The sequence below is a fragment of the Sorex fumeus genome, unplaced genomic scaffold, assembly GCF_029834395.1.
Source record: "Sorex fumeus unplaced genomic scaffold, SorFum_2.1 ptg000064l, whole genome shotgun sequence".
NCBI classification, from domain to species: Eukaryota; Metazoa; Chordata; class Mammalia; order Eulipotyphla; family Soricidae; genus Sorex; species Sorex fumeus.
In genome coordinates this window covers 3,325,974-3,348,281 of record NW_026606121.1, presented here as the reverse complement: position 1 = coordinate 3,348,281, position 22,308 = coordinate 3,325,974, and the positions used below count along the sequence as shown (strand labels likewise).

The window sequence follows — 22,308 nt, the reverse complement described above, 5'->3', positions numbered from 1 at the left end:
GCTGGAAACCGCACTGCAGGGTTGGGGGTGGGCTGTGAATTTGACGTTCACAACCCCGCCTTCCCACAGAGGACCCTGTGATCAAAAGATTCCTGGCCTGGGACCGGCACCTGTTGGTCTCTGATAAGGTACCTGTTGGGGGTCACTAAGCCACTGTCCCGGGGACCCACCAAGCTCACCCTGCCCGGGTACCTTTGCTCTTTTTGCTCTTTGGGGGGGTGAGCGTAAAACTTGGGGGCCACTGGATAGGGGAGGTGCGGTCACTGATGCAGCTCTTCGCTGCCCACTCCTGGGGCACAGGCACCCCAGTCTCTCTGGGTCGTGTCTCTGGGGTCCCTCTCCTCTTGATTCAGCAAACACCCACAAAGTCCTCCCCTTCGTCCTGCTTCCCGAGTTCGTGGATCTCCTTCCCCTCCGCCCAGCCCTGGTGACCTGTCCCCGTGTCTCCCCAGTACCTGCTGGCCATGGTCATCGCCTACTTCAGCCGCTCTGGCCTCTTCAGCTGGCAGATCCGACGCATTCACTTCTTTCTGGCACTGTGAGTACCGATCCCAGGGAGCCCCGACACAGCCACGCTGGGACCCCATCAGCCTCCATCAATCCCTGGGGGCCCTCCGCCGCAGCTCCCTGAAGGAAGGAGGTAGGTGTGAACACAGGTGGTGTGCTGTCCACAGCTACCTGGCCAACGATATGGAGGAGGACAACCAGGCACACAAGCAGAACATCTTCGCCTTCCTGTATGGCGACAGCCGCCTGCAGCGGCCCATGTTCCACCGGCTCCGTCTCCAAATGCTGCGCTCCATGGGCTGGAGAGCCTGGGTGAGCCGGGAGGAGTGCGAACAGGTAGGACTGCTGGGGGGCGTGGAAGGGGGCTGTCCGCAGGCTGGAGAGGCCGAGCGATTCAGCAACATGGGCCCCATGTGTCTTCGCAGATCCAGGCCTATGACCCTGAGCTGTGGGTGTGGGGCCGAGACCGCGCCAATCTGCCCTAGATCCGGGCCAGGAGGCGGGGCACGGGATGAGGGGGTAAGTGGGGCCCTGGGGTGCAGACCACAGCCAATCTGTCAGGGAAGCCCAAAGGAGTGCTGTGCCTAGACCTCATCTCCTGCCTTAGCCACCAGAGCCCAGTGCTGGCCCCCAGCACACTCACGTCTGCTTCCCTGGGGTGATGGAGAGTTGCAGGGGGGTTCCAGCCGGACCCCCAGAGGTCCTGTTCCTGGCACTGGGATCACCCTCGGGTCAAGGCCAAGAGGCTTTCGGAGCAGAGACGGGAGCTGGGTTCAGGGTGAGGGAAGTTCCACATGCCCTCAGACTGTCAAAGATCATTTCCATCCATCCAGGGCCTGCCCGTGCCCAGAGCATCGCCACCAGGACTGTCATCGGATGCCCAAGACACCGGAAAACTGGCCCAAGGGAGAGAGGAATTCACCTAGAAGCAGCCTACGGGCACTTGGGTTACAGGTGAAGACCCACACACCTGTCCCCCAACCCCTTCAGACCACCTGCTACAAGGTACCAAGGAGGAAAAAGTCCGGACTCTGCCCGATTTCAGCCTCCTATGTGGACAATCTAGAAAAATCCAGAATATCCTAGAATATTATGTTAAGAGTTGGGCGCACTTCAGGAGTCTGGCCAAAGGCAACCAAAAAATCCACTTTCTTTTATGTTCCATGATCTGGCAAGTTTCCCCAATTTCAGATCAAATGCCCGAGTCCACTGTCCTGGAACGTGAGAACCTTAGCCCCAGCTTGAAGAAAAGGGGCTGCGAGGGGCAGGAACAGTTAGGTCTGGCTAGACCTGCTGGGGGACACTGAGCCCTGTGTGCTGACCGCTGGTGAATAGCGGTCTCACAATGTTTGCCATAGAAATAGTTCTCATAGTTTATATTTAAGGCATCCTAAATTGACATCGCCAGCTAACATGCTGTTGCTTTAGTTTTGTGATGCTTATTCTTGTTTATGTCTCGTTTCTTCAATAAAGATAATTTTGGTTTTATGTTCAAGTCTTTTGAGTTTTAACTGGGATATTTAAAATAAATCTTTTCCTTAACATTTGAGGCTCATTCCTAGGGGGAAAGTGGTCAGGGGCAGACATGGGCAGAATCAGAGCTCCATCCCATCTTGACAGCTGATGACCCCATCCCCAAGCGTTTTGGGTCACCTGGGAGGAGAGGGGAGGCCAGGGAGCCTCCTGGGAATTGTGGGAAAGCCGTGCTTCTGACACAGACCCCGTGACCAGGGGGTGTGGCTGCCTGTGAGCAGCGATCCCGGCACTTAATGGGGTGTTGAGGAGTCACAGAAGCAGCCCCAAGTGGGCTGAGCCTGGACGTAACACGTGAGAGGCCCCGAGTTTGGTCCCTGCCACCTGGGTCCCTGAGCACCTCTGGATGTGGCTCTGGTTCTTGCAAAGCCTGGAGTAATGACAGAGGGACTCGGGGAACAGAGCTAGCAGCCAAGCAGCATGGACACGGAGTGAACCCCAAGAGGAGCCAGGGTAGGGGGGACAGCAGGGCTGGCAGTAGGCCACAGGGCAGGCTCCTGTAGACCCGGATGTGGCTGTCCAGCCCTCATGTGACAGGGTGGGGAGAAATGGGGCCCCAAACACTTCGGAGATGCAGCAGAAGAAGAGAGATGGGGTGGGAGAGGCCTCAAGGGAGCCGAAGACCCGCACCCCATCGCTGCAGTGTGTGGTCCTGGAATCCCAGGATCCCAGAAGCCCCGAGACAAGCTGGAGAGTCTCAGGATGCACCCCCAAGTCCTGTCCCCAGATGATCTGTGACCACCAGCTGGAAGGTCTGGGGACCCAGGCCCCGTGGGAGTGCTGTGGGGTGATTCCCCAGACAGAACCCCCTTCTCCAGCCTCAGCAGGCTATTCCCAACTGGTCTGGACAGGCAGGGAGCCAGGGAGCAAATCATTTCCCTTCCCAAGGGACATCACCTTAATTGCTAGGAACCCCCCGCCCCCCCCCCCAGTCTCTCTCTCTCTCTCTCTCACACACACACACACACACACACACACACACACACACACACAGCCTGTGCCTCTGAAGCCAGAATCTGTCCCTGGCTCCCGGCGACAGACTTGGGCTCTTGGAGGTCTGGGGACAGACAGGAGGAGATGGAGCCCCAGGCTGGTCCTGTCCCACATAGCCTTGGCCATGCCCTGCCTGTGAGGCATCTGCCTTGCCATTTCATATGCGCCACGACACGCCCATGCTCTCATGATCTCAGGCATCTCATGGTCCTCCAGCACTGCCAGGAATGACCAGAAGTACTGAGGTGGGTGTGACCCCAAAACACTGACAGAGAGAACAGGAAGAGAGAACAGTGGGGACTGCAGGAGAGCACAGGAGGCACCAGAGTTCACCTCTGTCACCAAAAGGCTTTTTTGCCCACTGCTCTGGCCACAGGCAAGGACCATAGAGGTGTGAAGAAAAAAGTGGCGTGAGCTTCAAAACACAGACAAAACCACAACTGCAGAAGATTCCAATCTGCCTGACCTGCTCTTCCAACAGTTGAGACAAGTGCCCACGCAGGAGGAAATGGGAAGGCTAGAGCAGCCCTCAACCACACTCCCCGATGCACATTTCTAGAACACGCCACACCCGCAGCAGAGCAGCCGGTACTCCCCGTGCACCCCCCTTTCCCCCAGAGAGGATACTCCCGGCCACAGTTGAGGGGCTCTTGATTTGTGCATCTGCTGTGCACGAGTCACAAAGAACCCCGACAGCCCGTGATCCACAGGCTCCTGTGAAGAACTGGCCTGTGTTCTCCTGAACAGTCTGTGAAATGCCTGTGAGGACACTGAGAAAGGATTCTGCCTTTTACCAACTGAGAGTTTGCAAGAGAAATGCCCTTTTGTCAGGAAAGATCCGTTAACAGGACTAAACACAGTTACTCCCAGAGAGAGCCGAGAGGGTAGAATGCAATCTAGGACGGAAGGCCCCGGAACTGCTGGACCAAGGAGAACCATCCCACCCACCTGAGCATCAAACCGTCAGAGCCCTAGGCACTAAAGCACCACAAGAGGAAGGCACCAGGCCAGCGGTACAACACTTGCCTTGCACGTGCTGACCCCAATTCAACCCCTGGCACCCCACTGGATTCCCCCAAGCCCTGGTGGGGCCTAAAAATGAAAAATACGAACCAAAACCAACAGCAAAAACACTGCAAGGGAGGCCTCCTAGACGTACTTTGTTATTCTGAGGCCAGAGACAGCACTCACGGCCAGAGAAAAGATGTTAATGGGGTCAAAGAGTCTGCCTTGCTTATGGTCACCTCAGCTCAATCCCTGCAACTTCATGACCCCCACACAACAGGGGCAGCCAAAAAGGCCCCTTCGACCCCACTATCAGGGTACCCCAGGGAATGCCCAGCACTACAGGACTCAAGAAGCACTGTATGCATCCTTACCCCAAACCCACAAGAGAAACAGAAAGAGAAGAACCAAGACTACAAGCAAACTTGAAGATGAATTGCAGATTCAACTACTGCAACAACATAAGAAGCTGTACCATGAATACGAACCAGAATCCTTACTCTCAGGAAACGCAGTCTGATCTGAAACACTCCAGTCTCAAAGGACCTGACTTACCACATCGGCTCTGAAATAACTGAAGGAGAAAGAAAAAAATACTCACAGACTGACCATGATCAAGCAAGTGTGGGATGAGAAAAAGCAAAGGGGACTGGAGAGGCAGTGGAGGAGTTACTTGCATCCATCCCAGCCCGACTGAAATCACCTGACCGCAGGGGCTGGGGCGACAGCACAGCGGGTAGGGCGTTTGCCTTGCACGGGGCCCACCTGAGTTCGATACCCAGCATCCCATGTGGTCCCCTGAGCACCGCCAGGAGTCATTTCTGAGTGCAGAGCGAGGAGTAACCCCTGTGCATCATCAGGTGTGACCCAAAGAGCAAAATCAATCAATCACCTGACTGAACATGGTCCTCCGAGGACCACCAGGGGTCACTCTTGAGCCCAGAGCGAGGACTCTGAGCACTATCTGGTGTGGCCCCAAAACCAAAAGGAGGGGGGAAAAAAGAGAATATTTCCCCCTCAAATCCTTGCAACTTTCCTGAAACCCTGTAGTTTTTTCAAAATAATATGTTGAAAAAAAATGCTAACAGGGGCCTACGCGGTACCTTAAGTGATAGAGCAGTTGCTTAACACGCGGAAGGCCTGAGTATGACCCTCAACACCATCACTGCACGGATGCCTGAGCACCGAAGGGGGAAGTACGGTAGCCCCTGGCACATCTGGTGCCAGTTTCAAGCTGCAAGGCTTGGGCACTGGGAATAGCCACCTCCCACCTCCTGCAGAGAACCACTTGATGTGCTGGGGGATCTGTGAAAAAATGCTAAAAAATGGGGACGAATGTAATGCAAATTATCACAGGGCCTCCAAACATCCTGGACTCTTGTATATAGGCCTGGATTTTCATTACCAGAGTGAATCTGGAAACGTGTCCGTCTGTCTAAATGACTGTCTGGGTACCAGGAAAACACACCTTAGTTCTAGTAACACCACAGGCCTGGGCTGCTCTGTGTACCGACCAGACGGTCCAACAGTTATCAGAGAAGTCAGCCCAGGCCTAGCAATTTTAAAGGTTCTGAGCCCCAAGAAATCTCCCAAATCCAAAGATGCCAAAACCCACAGGTAGCTCTTATTGACAACAGGCATTTTTTCCAGGGGGCAGTTCCCATTTCTTCTTACTGCAATAACAAACCAGCCTCCAAGTGACACCCCGGATGCCAGCATGAGCCCTGAATGTGGAAACACCCGTGACGGAGACACGGGCTGAGCTGCCCTCACACTGGCTTTCCCATGCCCACTCCCTCCTTCACCAACAGCACCCCCACTCCACGGGCAGGACAGGGCAGCGGGGAAAGTGCTGCTTGCACCCACCCAGCTGACCTGAACTTGACTCCCAACACTACCCTTGGTTCCCAAAGGAGAGACTCCTCCTGAGCACAGAGTCAGGAGTCAGCCCTAAGCACCACCAGAGGTGGCGCCCGAAAAACAAAACACAAAGGAAAAAAAGAACCACCTAAAAGGAGGCCAGAGCAACAGTACAAGTAAGGCCAGGCAGAGACCCAAAACCAAAAAAAAAAAAATAAATAAATAAACCCAAACAATAAAATATAAATACAGCGCAATCCACATAACCTATTCTGCATCACGGAACCAAGGGGCAGCTACAACGCAGGGAGACACACCTGAGATCCACTCATTTTCGGCTGCTGGGGGATATCTAGATGGTCCGTCACTCGCTGCACCTAAGGAGGAGCAAAACACAAGGCCACCAGTGAGAGGTGTGTCTGGAGGGACCTCGCACCCCCTACAGCGCCCCAAAGATGGCACCCTGGGAACACCACCAAGGGCAAAAAAGCAACACACAGACACACACCAGCAGCTCTTCCGAACTCCAGCACGCCCCGGGCACCGCGATGAAGCGGCCGCAGGCAAGTGCCATCGCTGACCCTCCGAAGTTGTGGGGGCTATCGACAGTCCAGCCGGGAGGGCGCTATCTTGCACGCACCTACCTCGATTGGATCCCTGGCATCCACCAGGAATGATCCTCGAGTGCACAGCCAGCAGGAACCCCTGAGCGCCGGCCGCATCTCCCTACCGTCTAGAACGCAGGGGAAGGCAGACAGGCGCTCCCCCCAATGCAAGCAATGGCAACTGCGTGACTTGGCTTAAGGCACCCGGCTGGGTCCACTGGACAAATGTCGTGGCTCAGCAACCAGCGATGCAGCGCAGGGACCTCGGGCGGACTCGGACGCGGACCAGCAGGTGCACCCACTGCCCCGCCGTTCCTGACCCGCAGCCCTGACCCTCCGCGCCACAGGTCCCGGGGCACAGAACAAAGGTGCTGCCGGACACGCCTCCGCGGAGACACGGAGCCGGAGGGACGGTGACACCAGCCCACGGGGAGGCCTCGCCGCGCTGCCCCTGGCCAGGCCGCGGCCTTGGGGTTGCAAACCCTGACCTACCCCGCAGGCATCGGGCCGGCCCCGGCGGGCGATCGGTGTCTGGGCCTCCCCGCCTGCTCCAGCTCGCACCCGATGGCCGCGCTCGCGCCTCTGGCGGGCGCACGCGAAGCCGGGTCCACCCAGCCTGTCCCGCAGCCCGCAACGCCGGAGGCCGGAGGCCGCAGCGGGGGCCAATGGCAACCGGGCGCTGACCAGAAGCGGGTCGCGCGGCGGCAGTGCGCCTGCGCGAGCCCACGCCTCGGAAACCGACCACGGGGCCGCGCAGGGAGCCGTAGGCCCGGACTGCATTTCCAGGCAGGCAACGGGCCGCCACGCCTGCCCGCGAAAGCCTGACCCAGGGGGCCGAGCCCGAGCATCGAGGGGAAGGCACTGGCCTTCCGCGCAGGTTCCATCCCCGGCACCCCACAAGGTCCCCTGAGCGTCACGGGAGCGATCTTTGCTTGCAGAGCCAAGGAGCTTTTCTGCAAAGATTCTCAACAAAATACTAGCAAATGGAACCCAACAACTCATCAAAAAGATCATACACGATGACCAAGTGGGACTTATCACAGGATGCAAGAATGGATTAACATTCGCAAGTCAATCAATATGATACACCATATCAATAAAAAAGGATAAAAACCATATAATCCTATCAATAGATGGAGAGAAAGCATTCAACAAGATCAGCACTCATTAATTATAAAAAATACTCTCAACAAAATGTCAGTTAAAAGAACTTTCCTCAAAATGGTCAAAACCATCTACCACAAGCAAGCACCATCTTCAATGAGGAAAAATTAAAAGTCTTCCCTCTAAGATCAGTCACAAGACAAGGTTGCCTACTCTTGTCACCTTTTCAATATAGTACTAGCATTTAGAAAAGGATATTAAGGGCATCCAGGAAAAAAAAAGAAGTCAAGCTCTCATTTTACGCAGATAACATGATACTATCTTAGAGAATCCTATAGTCTACTTTTAGCATGCATCTCCCATCCCGAGCGGGTCCTCCAAACACCCTTTACTTGGTGTTCCCTTCTCTATCTGAGCTGCCTTTCCTCCCAGCATGCGAGGACGGCTTCCAAGCCGTGGGGAAAACCCTGAACACCAAACAAGAATGGACGGGCGAAAAAAGCCACCTAACATGGAAAGGAGAAATGAGAGCCTGGCAGGCAGCTGTCCCAATCCTGCAGAGCAGGGCGGGGAGGGGTCTAGGATGCACATGAAGAACTCAGTACACTAGTACACACGTACACACACACATTCATTGCACGAGTGTTTTGGTGGGAGCTGCAGTACAAGGGCTGTGGGTTCTAGTCCAGAACACAATTGGGCAGAATCCGAGTCTATATTCCAAAATCGGACATACACACACCAGGCCCACTGCAGAAATGCCACCTAGAGTGGACGTCTCTTATCTGTGTCACACACACATACACGGAGGCAGTGTCCCATCTCCTCGCCCCCAATCACGAGCAGAGGGCAGATTTGAGAATCGTGGAGAACTAATCGTGAAATTCTGCCAATGCTCACGAGTCGGCAGCTGTCTTTGGAATCGTGTGCAGCACCATCCCAGCACCCACAGGAGGAGGCCCAGTCAGTACACAGCCCTTTGCTTTCTGTTTGTATTTGTTTTTATTCAGTTTTGTTGTTGTCGTTTGTTTCTTTGGGGGCCATACCCAGCAATGCTATTCCTGGCTCTTCATTTAGAAATTATTCCTCGTGGTGTTCTGGGGAGCATGCAGGATGCCAGGGATCAAACTGGGATTGGCCACCAGTATGGCAGGAACCTTACCCACTGCACTACCTCTCCAGCCCCAGAAACTATCTTTTGAAGAGTCAGATAAATAGTACAGTAGTGGGTAGGATACCTTCCTTGCACAAAACTGACCCAGGTTGGATCCCTAGAACCGTGCATCCCATATGGTACCCCAAGCCCTGCCAGGAGCATCCCTGAGTGCAGTCAGGAATAAGTCCTGAGCACCACTAGGTGTGACAAAAACCAAAAAAATGTTCAAAATCCTTTTTGTAGAGGTGTATAAAATTTAAAAATTAGTATTTTAAGTAATTGTGCTAGTACACTGCAAAGTTCTTTAGCGCGTGTGAAACTCCTGGGTTGGATCCCCAGCACGGCCAAAAAACGAGAAACAAGGATCATACCCAGCGTTTTTCAGGGTGTCCTTCTGGTTCTCTACTTAGGAATCACTTCTGGCAGTGCTCAGAGGACTCATGGGGTGCCAGTAATCAAACCCTGATTGTGTGCAAGGCAAACACCCTATGAGCTGTATCACAGCTTCAGCTCCAAGACAAACATTTCTTTGGGAGTAAAATAGGGTCTTCTGTATCAGATGGTATCATGAGAGGGGGCTGGACAGACAGGCATAACCACACACACACACACACACACACACACACACACACAATGTATTTCTGACTCTGCACTCAGGAATTAGTTCTAGGGGTACTAAATGGGATACTGGGGATCAAGCCGGGTCAGCCTATGGCTCAACCCCAGCAGCACGCACCTTTAAAAGCACCAACAGGGCCGAGCCTGTCTTCCCCGGGTGGGTTCTTGGGGGTTTCTGTCTTTCAACTGACTCCAAACTCCTATAACCTCCTCCCAGGCCCCTCTCATCAATGTCCCCAGGGGAGAAGTGTGGCACACAGTGTGGAAAACAGGGATGTAATCCTGCAGACTGGTTTGGGATCTGGCCCGGGGCCAGGGCCACCTATGTACTGCCCCCTGACTTCTGGAGAAGCCCCCTGGCAGTTGAGGGTTTTTTTTCAAACTCGTTGCTGGTGGGGGTGCAGGGGGTTTCTGATGACATCAGAACTTCCGACTGTGCTGATTGGAAGATCCCAGAGCTCCAGAACCTGAAGCTCAAGTAGGCAACAGTAGCCTTTGGCTTGAGAGCCCAAAGCCTCGTCTGCTCAGCTCCTCGACGGCAGGCACTGCTGTTATTGAGGGAGAACCTGAGCTATCGGGGGAGAGAGTGGACCTGGGATGGCCAGCCGTAGGCAGAGTCCTGGGTCTGAGCCCCAGAGCCCTGAGTCCAGCACTTCAGGATACCCCCTGGAGGTGGCGCCGGAGGAAATGATGCCGGGACCTTCAGGTAGTTCTTGGGGCCAGCGGGGCTGGGAGCTGCAGAGACAGGAGTGTTGGGGAGACACTGAGAGGTCGGAAGGAGCGGCACAGAACAGGCTCTTGGGGTATGGACTGACAGCCAGGACAAGGAAGGGGAGCCGGGATGGGGGAAATAGGGAAATGGAGGTGCCCCTCTGTGTCCCCAGGGAGAAATTCTACCCTGAGGAAGAGACTGAAGGTCACAGGGGTGTGGACCATGATAAGATGTGTGGGAGAAGATGGAGAAAGAGAAGCTTGGGGGTCTGGGAGTCCATGGGCAGGTGAAGAATTGCTGGGACTGAGTCTGGTCTCTCCGTCCAGAGTCCTACGGAGGCCCCTGGGCCATTGTTGATGGCCGAAAGAGGAAGAGGGAGCAACTGCTCTATGAAGAGGAGTTGGAAGAGGAGGAGGAGGAGGAAGAGGAGGAGGAGGAGGAAGAGGAGACCCCTGGAGTACTGGAGATGATGAGCCATGCTGCAGGTGTGCCTTCCCGAGGCCAGAAGAGGAGGATGTGGTCATGGCCGGAGTTGGAGGAGGAGCAGGAGCCGGAGGATCCAGAGGCGCTGGAGAAGGTGGAGGAGGAAGAGGAAGAAGAGGGGGACGCGGCCTCCCAGGCTCAGCACAGTGGGCTTCAGGCCAGCCCCCGGCCTCAGGGTGCTATTCGGAGGAAGAGGGATGAGTCGGAGGACGAGGAACAGCAGGAGGACGAGGAGCAGCCATGTGGGCTGCACAGGAAGCGGCAGCGACAGGAGAGCCCCGTGCTCCCCGAGCACCACCAAGTCTTCCAAAAGCTGCTGGGTAGGAGCCCCGGGCCCGAGTCTCCCACCTGGACACAGGCGGTCGTTAGGGATGCAGTGTCCCATGGTGGGGAAGAGGTGGCCCCTGCCCGGACAGGGGCTGCAGTGCCGGGCTGCCTGGGCTGAGCCACCCAAGGAAGGGTCTCCCCCACCCCTACTCCCACCTGGGGCTGTGAGGGGCCCAGTGTTGCCGTCCCGACGGTGGGGAATATTGGGGGCGGGCTGTGAATTTGAGGTTCACAACCCCGTCTTCCCACAGAGGACTTGCTGTTACTGAGTCTGTTCTCTCCTTCAGAATCCTACGGAGGCCCCTGGGCCATTGTTGGTGGTCGCAAGAGGAAGAGGGAGCAACTGCTCTATGAAGAGGAGTTGGAAGAGGAGGAGGAGGAAGAGGAGGAGGAGGAAGAAGAGGAGGAGGAGGAGGAAGAGGAGACCCCTGGAGTACTGGAGATGATGAGCCATGCTGCAGGTGTGCCTTCCCGAGGCCAGAAGAGGAGGATGTGGTCATCGCCGGAGGTGGAGGAGGAGCAGGAGCCAGAGGAGCAAGGGGAGCCGGTGGAGGAACAGGAGGAGGAACCGGAGAAGGTGGAGGATCCGGAGGATCCAGAGGCGCTGGAGAAGGTGGAGGAGGAAGAGGAAGAAAAGGGGGACGCAGCCTCCCAGGCTCAGCACAGTGGGCTTCAGGCCAGCCCCCGGCCTCAGGGTGCTGTTCGGAGGAAGAGGGATGAGTCGGAGGACGAGGAGCAGCAGGAGGACGAGGAGCAGCCATGTGGGCTGCACAGGAAGCGGCAGCGACAGGAGAGCCCCGTGCTCCCCGAGCACCACCAAGTCTTCCGCAAGCTGCTGGGTAGGAGCCCCGGGCCCGAGTCTCCCACCTGGACACAGGCGGTCGTTAGGGATGCAGTGTCCCATGGTGGGGAAGAGGTGGCCCCTGCCCGGACAGGGGCTGCAGTGCCGGGCTGCCTGGGCTGAGCCACCCAAGGAAGGGGCTCCCGCACCCCTACTCCCACCTGGGGCTGAGAGGGGCCCAGTGTTGGTGCCCCGACGGTGGGGAATAACCCTTCCTCCTGGCTGGAAACCGCACTGCAGGGTTGGGGGTGGGCTGTGAATTTGACGTTCACAACCCCGCCTTCCCACAGAGGACCCTGTGATCAAAAGATTCCTGGCCTGGGACCGGCACCTGTTGGTCTCTGATAAGGTACCTGTTGGGGGTCACTAAGCCACTGTCCCGGGGACCCACCAAGCTCACCCTGCCCGGGTACCTTTGCTCTTTTTGCTCTTTGGGGGGGTGAGCGTAAAACTTGGGGGCCACTGGATAGGGGAGGTGCGGTCACTGATGCAGCTCTTCGCTGCCCACTCCTGGGGCACAGGCACCCCAGTCTCTCTGGGTCGTGTCTCTGGGGTCCCTCTCCTCTTGATTCAGCAAACACCCACAAAGTCCTCCCCTTCGTCCTGCTTCCCGAGTTCGTGGATCTCCTTCCCCTCCGCCCAGCCCTGGTGACCTGTCCCCGTGTCTCCCCAGTACCTGCTGGCCATGGTCATCGCCTACTTCAGCCGCTCTGGCCTCTTCAGCTGGCAGATCCGACGCATTCACTTCTTTCTGGCACTGTGAGTACCGATCCCAGGGAGCCCCGACACAGCCACGCTGGGACCCCATCAGCCTCCATCAATCCCTGGGGGCCCTCCGCCGCAGCTCCCTGAAGGAAGGAGGTAGGTGTGAACACAGGTGGTGTGCTGTCCACAGCTACCTGGCCAACGATATGGAGGAGGACAACCAGGCACACAAGCAGAACATCTTCGCCTTCCTGTATGGCGACAGCCGCCTGCAGCGGCCCATGTTCCACCGGCTCCGTCTCCAAATGCTGCGCTCCATGGGCTGGAGAGCCTGGGTGAGCCGGGAGGAGTGCGAACAGGTAGGACTGCTGGGGGGCGTGGAGGGGGGCTGTCCGCAGGCTGGAGAGGCCGAGCGATTCAGCAACATGGGCCCCATGTGTCTTCGCAGATCCAGGCCTATGACCCTGAGCTGTGGGTGTGGGGCCGAGACCGTGCCAATCTGCCCTAGATCCGGGCCAGGAGGCGGGGCACGGGATGAGGGGGTAAGTGGGGCCCTGGGGTGCAGACCACAGCCAATCTGTCAGGGAAGCCCAAAGGAGTGCTGTGCCTAGACCTCATCTCCTGCCTTAGCCACCAGAGCCCAGTGCTGGCCCCCAGCACACTCACGTCTGCTTCCCTGGGGTGATGGAGAGTTGCAGGGGGGTTCCAGCCGGACCCCCAGAGGTCCTGTTCCTGGCACTGGGATCACCCTCGGGTCAAGGCCAAGAGGCTTTCGGAGCAGAGACGGGAGCTGGGTTCAGGGTGAGGGAAGTTCCACATGCCCTCAGACTGTCAAAGATCATTTCCATCCATCCAGGGCCTGCCCGTGCCCAGAGCATCGCCACCAGGACTGTCATCGGATGCCCAAGACACCGGAAAACTGGCCCAAGGGAGAGAGGAATTCACCTAGAAGCAGCCTACGGGCACTTGGGTTACAGGTGAAGACCCACACACCTGTCCCCCAACCCCTTCAGACCACCTGCTACAAGGTACCAAGGAGGAAAAAGTCCGGACTCTGCCCGATTTCAGCCTCCTATGTGGACAATCTAGAAAAATCCAGAATATCCTAGAATATTATGTTAAGAGTTGGGCGCACTTCAGGAGTCTGGCCAAAGGCAACCAAAAAATCCACTTTCTTTTATGTTCCATGATCTGGCAAGTTTCCCCAATTTCAGATCAAATGCCCGAGTCCACTGTCCTGGAACGTGAGAACCTTAGCCCCAGCTTGAAGAAAAGGGGCTGCGAGGGGCAGGAACAGTTAGGTCTGGCTAGACCTGCTGGGGGACACTGAGCCCTGTGTGCTGACCGCTGGTGAATAGCGGTCTCACAATGTTTGCCATAGAAATAGTTCTCATAGTTTATATTTAAGGCATCCTAAATTGACATCGCCAGCTAACATGCTGTTGCTTTAGTTTTGTGATGCTTATTCTTGTTTATGTCTCGTTTCTTCAATAAAGATAATTTTGGTTTTATGTTCAAGTCTTTTGAGTTTTAACTGGGATATTTAAAATAAATCTTTTCCTTAACATTTGAGGCTCATTCCTAGGGGGAAAGTGGTCAGGGGCAGACATGGGCAGAATCAGAGCTCCATCCCATCTTGACAGCTGATGACCCCATCCCCAAGCGTTTTGGGTCACCTGGGAGGAGAGGGGAGGCCAGGGAGCCTCCTGGGAATTGTGGGAAAGCCGTGCTTCTGACACAGACCCCGTGACCAGGGGGTGTGGCTGCCTGTGAGCAGCGATCCCGGCACTTAATGGGGTGTTGAGGAGTCACAGAAGCAGCCCCAAGTGGGCTGAGCCTGGACGTAACACGTGAGAGGCCCCGAGTTTGGTCCCTGCCACCTGGGTCCCTGAGCACCTCTGGATGTGGCTCTGGTTCTTGCAAAGCCTGGAGTAATGACAGAGGGACTCGGGGAACAGAGCTAGCAGCCAAGCAGCATGGACACGGAGTGAACCCCAAGAGGAGCCAGGGTAGGGGGGACAGCAGGGCTGGCAGTAGGCCACAGGGCAGGCTCCTGTAGACCCGGATGTGGCTGTCCAGCCCTCATGTGACAGGGTGGGGAGAAATGGGGCCCCAAACACTTCGGAGATGCAGCAGAAGAAGAGAGATGGGGTGGGAGAGGCCTCAAGGGAGCCGAAGACCCGCACCCCATCGCTGCAGTGTGTGGTCCTGGAATCCCAGGATCCCAGAAGCCCCGAGACAAGCTGGAGAGTCTCAGGATGCACCCCCAAGTCCTGTCCCCAGATGATCTGTGACCACCAGCTGGAAGGTCTGGGGACCCAGGCCCCGTGGGAGTGCTGTGGGGTGATTCCCCAGACAGAACCCCCTTCTCCAGCCTCAGCAGGCTATTCCCAACTGGTCTGGACAGGCAGGGAGCCAGGGAGCAAATCATTTCCCTTCCCAAGGGACATCACCTTAATTGCTAGGAACCCCCCGCCCCCCCCCCCCCCAGTCTCTCTCTCTCTCTCACACACACACACACACACACACACACACACACACACACACACAGCCTGTGCCTCTGAAGCCAGAATCTGTCCCTGGCTCCCGGCGACAGACTTGGGCTCTTGGAGGTCTGGGGACAGACAGGAGGAGATGGAGCCCCAGGCTGGTCCTGTCCCACATAGCCTTGGCCATGCCCTGCCTGTGAGGCATCTGCCTTGCCATTTCATATGCGCCACGACACGCCCATGCTCTCATGATCTCAGGCATCTCATGGTCCTCCAGCACTGCCAGGAATGACCAGAAGTACTGAGGTGGGTGTGACCCCAAAACACTGACAGAGAGAACAGGAAGAGAGAACAGTGGGGACTGCAGGAGAGCACAGGAGGCACCAGAGTTCACCTCTGTCACCAAAAGGCTTTTTTGCCCACTGCTCTGGCCACAGGCAAGGACCATAGAGGTGTGAAGAAAAAAGTGGCGTGAGCTTCAAAACACAGACAAAACCACAACTGCAGAAGATTCCAATCTGCCTGACCTGCTCTTCCAACAGTTGAGACAAGTGCCCACGCAGGAGGAAATGGGAAGGCTAGAGCAGCCCTCAACCACACTCCCCGATGCACATTTCTAGAACACGCCACACCCGCAGCAGAGCAGCCGGTACTCCCCGTGCACCCCCCTTTCCCCCAGAGAGGATACTCCCGGCCACAGTTGAGGGGCTCTTGATTTGTGCATCTGCTGTGCACGAGTCACAAAGAACCCCGACAGCCCGTGATCCACAGGCTCCTGTGAAGAACTGGCCTGTGTTCTCCTGAACAGTCTGTGAAATGCCTGTGAGGACACTGAGAAAGGATTCTGCCTTTTACCAACTGAAAGTTTGCAAGAGAAATGCCCTTTTGTCAGGAAAGATCCGTTAACAGGACTAAACACAGTTACTCCCAGAGAGAGCCGAGAGGGTAGAATGCAATCTAGGACGGAAGGCCCCGGAACTGCTGGACCAAGGAGAACCATCCCACCCACCTGAGCATCAAACCGTCAGAGCCCTAGGCACTAAAGCACCACAAGAGGAAGGCACCAGGCCAGCGGTACAACACTTGCCTTGCACGTGCTGACCCCAATTCAACCCCTGGCACCCCACTGGATTCCCCCAAGCCCTGGTGGGGCCTAAAAATGAAAAATACGAACCAAAACCAACAGCAAAAACACTGCAAGGGAGGCCTCCTAGACGTACTTTGTTATTCTGAGGCCAGAGACAGCACTCACGGCCAGAGAAAAGATGTTAATGGGGTCAAAGAGTCTGCCTTGCTTATGGTCACCTCAGCTCAATCCCTGCAACTTCATGACCCCCACACAACAGGGGCAGCCAAAAAGGCCCCTTCGACCCCACTATCAGGGTACCCCAGGGAATGCCCAGCACTACAGGACTCAAGAAGCACTGTATGCATCCTTACCCCAAACCCACAAGAGAAACAGAAAGAGAAGAACCAAGACTACAAGCAAACTTGAAGATGAATTGCAGATTCAACTACTGCAACAACATAAGAAGCTGTACCATGAATACGAACCAGAATCCTTACTCTCAGGAAACGCAGTCTGATCTGAAACACTCCAGTCTCAAAGGACCTGACTTACCACATCGGCTCTGAAATAACTGAAGGAGAAAGAAAAAAATACTCACAGACTGACCATGATCAAGCAAGTGTGGGATGAGAAAAAGCAAAGGGGACTGGAGAGGCAGTGGAGGAGTTACTTGCATCCATCCCAGCCCGACTGAAATCACCTGACCGCAGGGGCTGGGGCGACAGCACAGCGGGTAGGGCGTTTGCCTTGCACGGGGCCCACCTGAGTTCGATACCCAGCATCCCATGTGGTCCCCTGAGCACCGCCAGGAGTCATTTCTGAGTGCAGAGCGAGGAGTAACCCCTGTGCATCATCAGGTGTGACCCAAAGAGCAAAATCAATCAATCACCTGACTGAACATGGTCCTCCGAGGACCACCAGGGGTCACTCTTGAGCCCAGAGCGAGGACTCTGAGCACTATCTGGTGTGGCCCCAAAACCAAAAGGAGGGGGGAAAAAAGAGAATATTTCCCCCTCAAATCCTTGCAACTTTCCTGAAACCCTGTAGTTTTTTCAAAATAATATGTTGAAAAAAAATGCTAACAGGGGCCTACGCGGTACCTTAAGTGATAGAGCAGTTGCTTAACACGCGGAAGGCCTGAGTATGACCCTCAACACCATCACTGCACGGATGCCTGAGCACCGAAGGGGGAAGTACGGTAGCCCCTGGCACATCTGGTGCCAGTTTCAAGCTGCAAGGCTTGGGCACTGGGAATAGCCACCTCCCACCTCCTGCAGAGAACCACTTGATGTGCTGGGGGATCTGTGAAAAAATGCTAAAAAATGGGGACGAATGTAATGCAAATTATCACAGGGCCTCCAAACATCCTGGACTCTTGTATATAGGCCTGGATTTTCATTACCAGAGTGAATCTGGAAACGTGTCCGTCTGTCTAAATGACTGTGTGGGTACCAGGAAAACACACCTTAGTTCTAGTAACACCACAGGCCTGGGCTGCTCTGTGTACCGACCAGACGGTCCAACAGTTATCAGAGAAGTCAGCCCAGGCCTAGCAATTTTAAAGGTTCTGAGCCCCAAGAAATCTCCCAAATCCAAAGATGCCAAAACCCACAGGTAGCTCTTATTGACAACAGGCATTTTTTCCAGGGGGCAGTTCCCATTTCTTCTTACTGCAATAACAAACCAGCCTCCAAGTGACACCCCGGATGCCAGCATGAGCCCTGAATGTGGAAACACCCGTGACGGAGACACGGGCTGAGCTGCCCTCACACTGGCTTTCCCATGCCCACTCCCTCCTTCACCAACAGCACCCCCACTCCACGGGCAGGACAGGGCAGCGGGGAAAGTGCTGCTTGCACCCACCCAGCTGACCTGAACTTGACTCCCAACACTACCCTTGGTTCCCAAAGGAGAGACTCCTCCTGAGCACAGAGTCAGGAGTCAGCCCTAAGCACCACCAGAGGTGGCGCCCGAAAAACAAAACACAAAGGAAAAAAAGAACCACCTAAAAGGAGGCCAGAGCAACAGTACAAGTAAGGCCAGGCAGAGACCCAAAACCAAAAAAATAAATAAATAAATAAATAAACCCAAACAATAAAATATAAATACAGCGCAATCCACATAACCTATTCTGCATCACGGAACCAAGGGGCAGCTACAACGCAGGGAGACACACCTGAGATCCACTCATTTTCGGCTGCTGGGGGATATCTAGATGGTCCGTCACTCGCTGCACCTAAGGAGGAGCAAAACACAAGGCCACCAGTGAGAGGTGTGTCTGGAGGGACCTCGCACCCCCTACAGCGCCCCAAAGATGGCACCCTGGGAACACCACCAAGGGCAAAAAAGCAACACACAGACACACACCAGCAGCTCTTCCGAACTCCAGCACGCCCCGGGCACCGCGATGAAGCGGCCGCAGGCAAGTGCCATCGCTGACCCTCCGAAGTTGTGGGGGCTATCGACAGTCCAGCCGGGAGGGCGCTATCTTGCACGCACCTACCTCGATTGGATCCCTGGCATCCACCAGGAATGATCCTCGAGTGCACAGCCAGCAGGAACCCCTGAGCGCCGGCCGCATCTCCCTACCGTCTAGAACGCAGGGGAAGGCAGACAGGCGCTCCCCCCAATGCAAGCAATGGCAACTGCGTGACTTGGCTTAAGGCACCCGGCTGGGTCCACTGGACAAATGTCGTGGCTCAGCAACCAGCGATGCAGCGCAGGGACCTCGGGCGGACTCGGACGCGGACCAGCAGGTGCACCCACTGCCCCGCCGTTCCTGACCCGCAGCCCTGACCCTCCGCGCCACAGGTCCCGGGGCACAGAACAAAGGTGCTGCCGGACACGCCTCCGCGGAGACACGGAGCCGGAGGGACGGTGACACCAGCCCACGGGGAGGCCTCGCCGCGCTGCCCCTGGCCAGGCCGCGGCCTTGGGGTTGCAAACCCTGACCTACCCCGCAGGCATCGGGCCGGCCCCGGCGGGCGATCGGTGTCTGGGCCTCCCCGCCTGCTCCAGCTCGCACCCGATGGCCGCGCTCGCGCCTCTGGCGGGCGCACGCGAAGCCGGGTCCACCCAGCCTGTCCCGCAGCCCGCAACGCCGGAGGCCGGAGGCCGCAGCGGGGGCCAATGGCAACCGGGCGCTGACCAGAAGCGGGTCGCGCGGCGGCAGTGCGCCTGCGCGAGCCCACGCCTCGGAAACCGACCACGGGGCCGCGCAGGGAGCCGTAGGCCCGGACTGCATTTCCAGGCAGGCAATGGGCCGCCACGCCCGCCCGCGAAAGCCTGACCCAGGGGGCCGAGCCCGAGCATCGAGGGGAAGGCACTGGCCTTCTGCGCAGGTTCCATCCCCGGCACCCCACAAGGTCCCCTGAGCGTCACGGGAGCGATCTTTGCTTGCAGAGCCAAGGAGCTTTTCTGCAAAGATTCTCAACAAAATACTAGCAAATGGAACCCAACAACTCATCAAAAAGATCATACACGATGACCAAGTGGGACTTATCACAGGATGCAAGAATGGATTAACATTCGCAAGTCAATCAATATGATACACCATATCAATAAAAAAGGATAAAAACCATATAATCCTATCAATAGATGGAGAGAAAGCATTCAACAAGATCAGCACTCATTAATTATAAAAAATACTCTCAACAAAATGTCAGTTAAAAGAACTTTCCTCAAAATGGTCAAAACCATCTACCACAAGCAAGCACCATCTTCAATGAGGAAAAATTAAAAGTCTTCCCTCTAAGATCAGTCACAAGACAAGGTTGCCTACTCTTGTCACCTTTTCAATATAGTACTAGCATTTAGAAAAGGATATTAAGGGCATCCAGGAAAAAAAAAGAAGTCAAGCTCTCATTTTACGCAGATAACATGATACTATCTTAGAGAATCCTATAGTCTACTTTTAGCATGCATCTCCCATCCCGAGCGGGTCCTCCAAACACCCTTTACTTGGTGTTCCCTTCTCTATCTGAGCTGCCTTTCCTCCCAGCATGCGAGGACGGCTTCCAAGCCGTGGGGAAAACCCTGAACACCAAACAAGAATGGACGGGCGAAAAAAGCCACCTAACATGGAAAGGAGAAATGAGAGCCTGGCAGGCAGCTGTCCCAATCCTGCAGAGCAGGGCGGGGAGGGGTCTAGGATGCACATGAAGAACTCAGTACACTAGTACACACGTACACACACACATTCATTGCACGAGTGTTTTGGTGGGAGCTGCAGTACAAGGGCTGTGGGTTCTAGTCCAGAACACAATTGGGCAGAATCCGAGTCTATATTCCAAAATCGGACATACACACACCAGGCCCACTGCAGAAATGCCACCTAGAGTGGACGTCTCTTATCTGTGTCACACACACATACACGGAGGCAGTGTCCCATCTCCTCGCCCCCAATCACGAGCAGAGGGCAGATTTGAGAATCGTGGAGAACTAATCGTGAAATTCTGCCAATGCTCACGAGTCGGCAGCTGTCTTTGGAATCGTGTGCAGCACCATCCCAGCACCCACAGGAGGAGGCCCAGTCAGTACACAGCCCTTTGCTTTCTGTTTGTATTTGTTTTTATTCAGTTTTGTTGTTGTCGTTTGTTTCTTTGGGGGCCATACCCAGCAATGCTATTCCTGGCTCTTCATTTAGAAATTATTCCTCGTGGTGTTCTGGGGAGCATGCAGGATGCCAGGGATCAAACTGGGATTGGCCACCAGTATGGCAGGAACCTTACCCACTGCACTACCTCTCCAGCCCCAGAAACTATCTTTTGAAGAGTCAGATAAATAGTACAGTAGTGGGTAGGATACCTTCCTTGCACAAAACTGACCCAGGTTGGATCCCTAGAACCGTGCATCCCATATGGTACCCCAAGCCCTGCCAGGAGCATCCCTGAGTGCAGTCAGGAATAAGTCCTGAGCACCACTAGGTGTGACAAAAACCAAAAAAATGTTCAAAATCCTTTTTGTAGAGGTGTATAAAATTTAAAAATTAGTATTTTAAGTAATTGTGCTAGTACACTGCAAAGTTCTTTAGCGCGTGTGAAACTCCTGGGTTGGATCCCCAGCACGGCCAAAAAACGAGAAACAAGGATCATACCCAGCGTTTTTCAGGGTGTCCTTCTGGTTCTCTACTTAGGAATCACTTCTGGCAGTGCTCAGAGGACTCATGGGGTGCCAGTAATCAAACCCTGATTGTGTGCAAGGCAAACACCCTATGAGCTGTATCACAGCTTCAGCTCCAAGACAAACATTTCTTTGGGAGTAAAATAGGGTCTTCTGTATCAGATGGTATCATGAGAGGGGGCTGGACAGACAGGCATAACCACACACACACACACACACACACACACACACAATGTATTTCTGACTCTGCACTCAGGAATTAGTTCTAGGGGTACTAAATGGGATACTGGGGATCAAGCCGGGTCAGCCTATGGCTCAACCCCAGCAGCACGCACCTTTAAAAGCACCAACAGGGCCGAGCCTGTCTTCCCCGGGTGGGTTCTTGGGGGTTTCTGTCTTTCAACTGACTCCAAACTCCTATAACCTCCTCCCAGGCCCCTCTCATCAATGTCCCCAGGGGAGAAGTGTGGCACACAGTGTGGAAAACAGGGATGTAATCCTGCAGACTGGTTTGGGATCTGGCCCGGGGCCAGGGCCACCTATGTACTGCCCCCTGACTTCTGGAGAAGCCCCCTGGCAGTTGAGGGTTTTTTTTCAAACTCGTTGCTGGTGGGGGTGCAGGGGGTTTCTGATGACATCAGAACTTCCGACTGTGCTGATTGGAAGATCCCAGAGCTCCAGAACCTGAAGCTCAAGTAGGCAACAGTAGCCTTTGGCTTGAGAGCCCAAAGCCTCGTCTGCTCAGCTCCTCGACGGCAGGCACTGCTGTTATTGAGGGAGAACCTGAGCTATCGGGGGAGAGAGTGGACCTGGGATGGCCAGCCGTAGGCAGAGTCCTGGGTCTGAGCCCCAGAGCCCTGAGTCCAGCACTTCAGGATACCCCCTGGAGGTGGCGCCGGAGGAAATGATGCCGGGACCTTCAGGTAGTTCTTGGGGCCAGCGGGGCTGGGAGCTGCAGAGACAGGAGTGTTGGGGAGACACTGAGAGGTCGGAAGGAGCGGCACAGAACAGGCTCTTGGGGTATGGACTGACAGCCAGGACAAGGAAGGGGAGCCGGGATGGGGGAAATAGGGAAATGGAGGTGCCCCTCTGTGTCCCCAGGGAGAAATTCTACCCTGAGGAAGAGACTGAAGGTCACAGGGGTGTGGACCATGATAAGATGTGTGGGAGAAGATGGAGA

The 22,308-nt window shown here is 55.5% G+C and overlaps 1 protein-coding gene across 2 annotated transcripts in view; it reads right to left on the bottom strand.

The window, feature by feature from the left end:
- Positions 1-603, bottom strand: part of RBAK (RB associated KRAB zinc finger) — a 44,681-nt gene extending 44,078 nt beyond the window's left edge. For both annotated transcript variants that reach the window (XM_056128270.1, XM_056128268.1), the window contains exon 1: positions 456-603. In XM_056128270.1, coding sequence (XP_055984245.1) covers positions 456-587 — 132 coding nt within the window. In that variant the 5' untranslated portion in view covers positions 588-603. The remainder of the gene's footprint in view (positions 1-455) is intronic.
- Between the last annotated feature and the right edge of the window lie 21,705 nt (positions 604-22,308).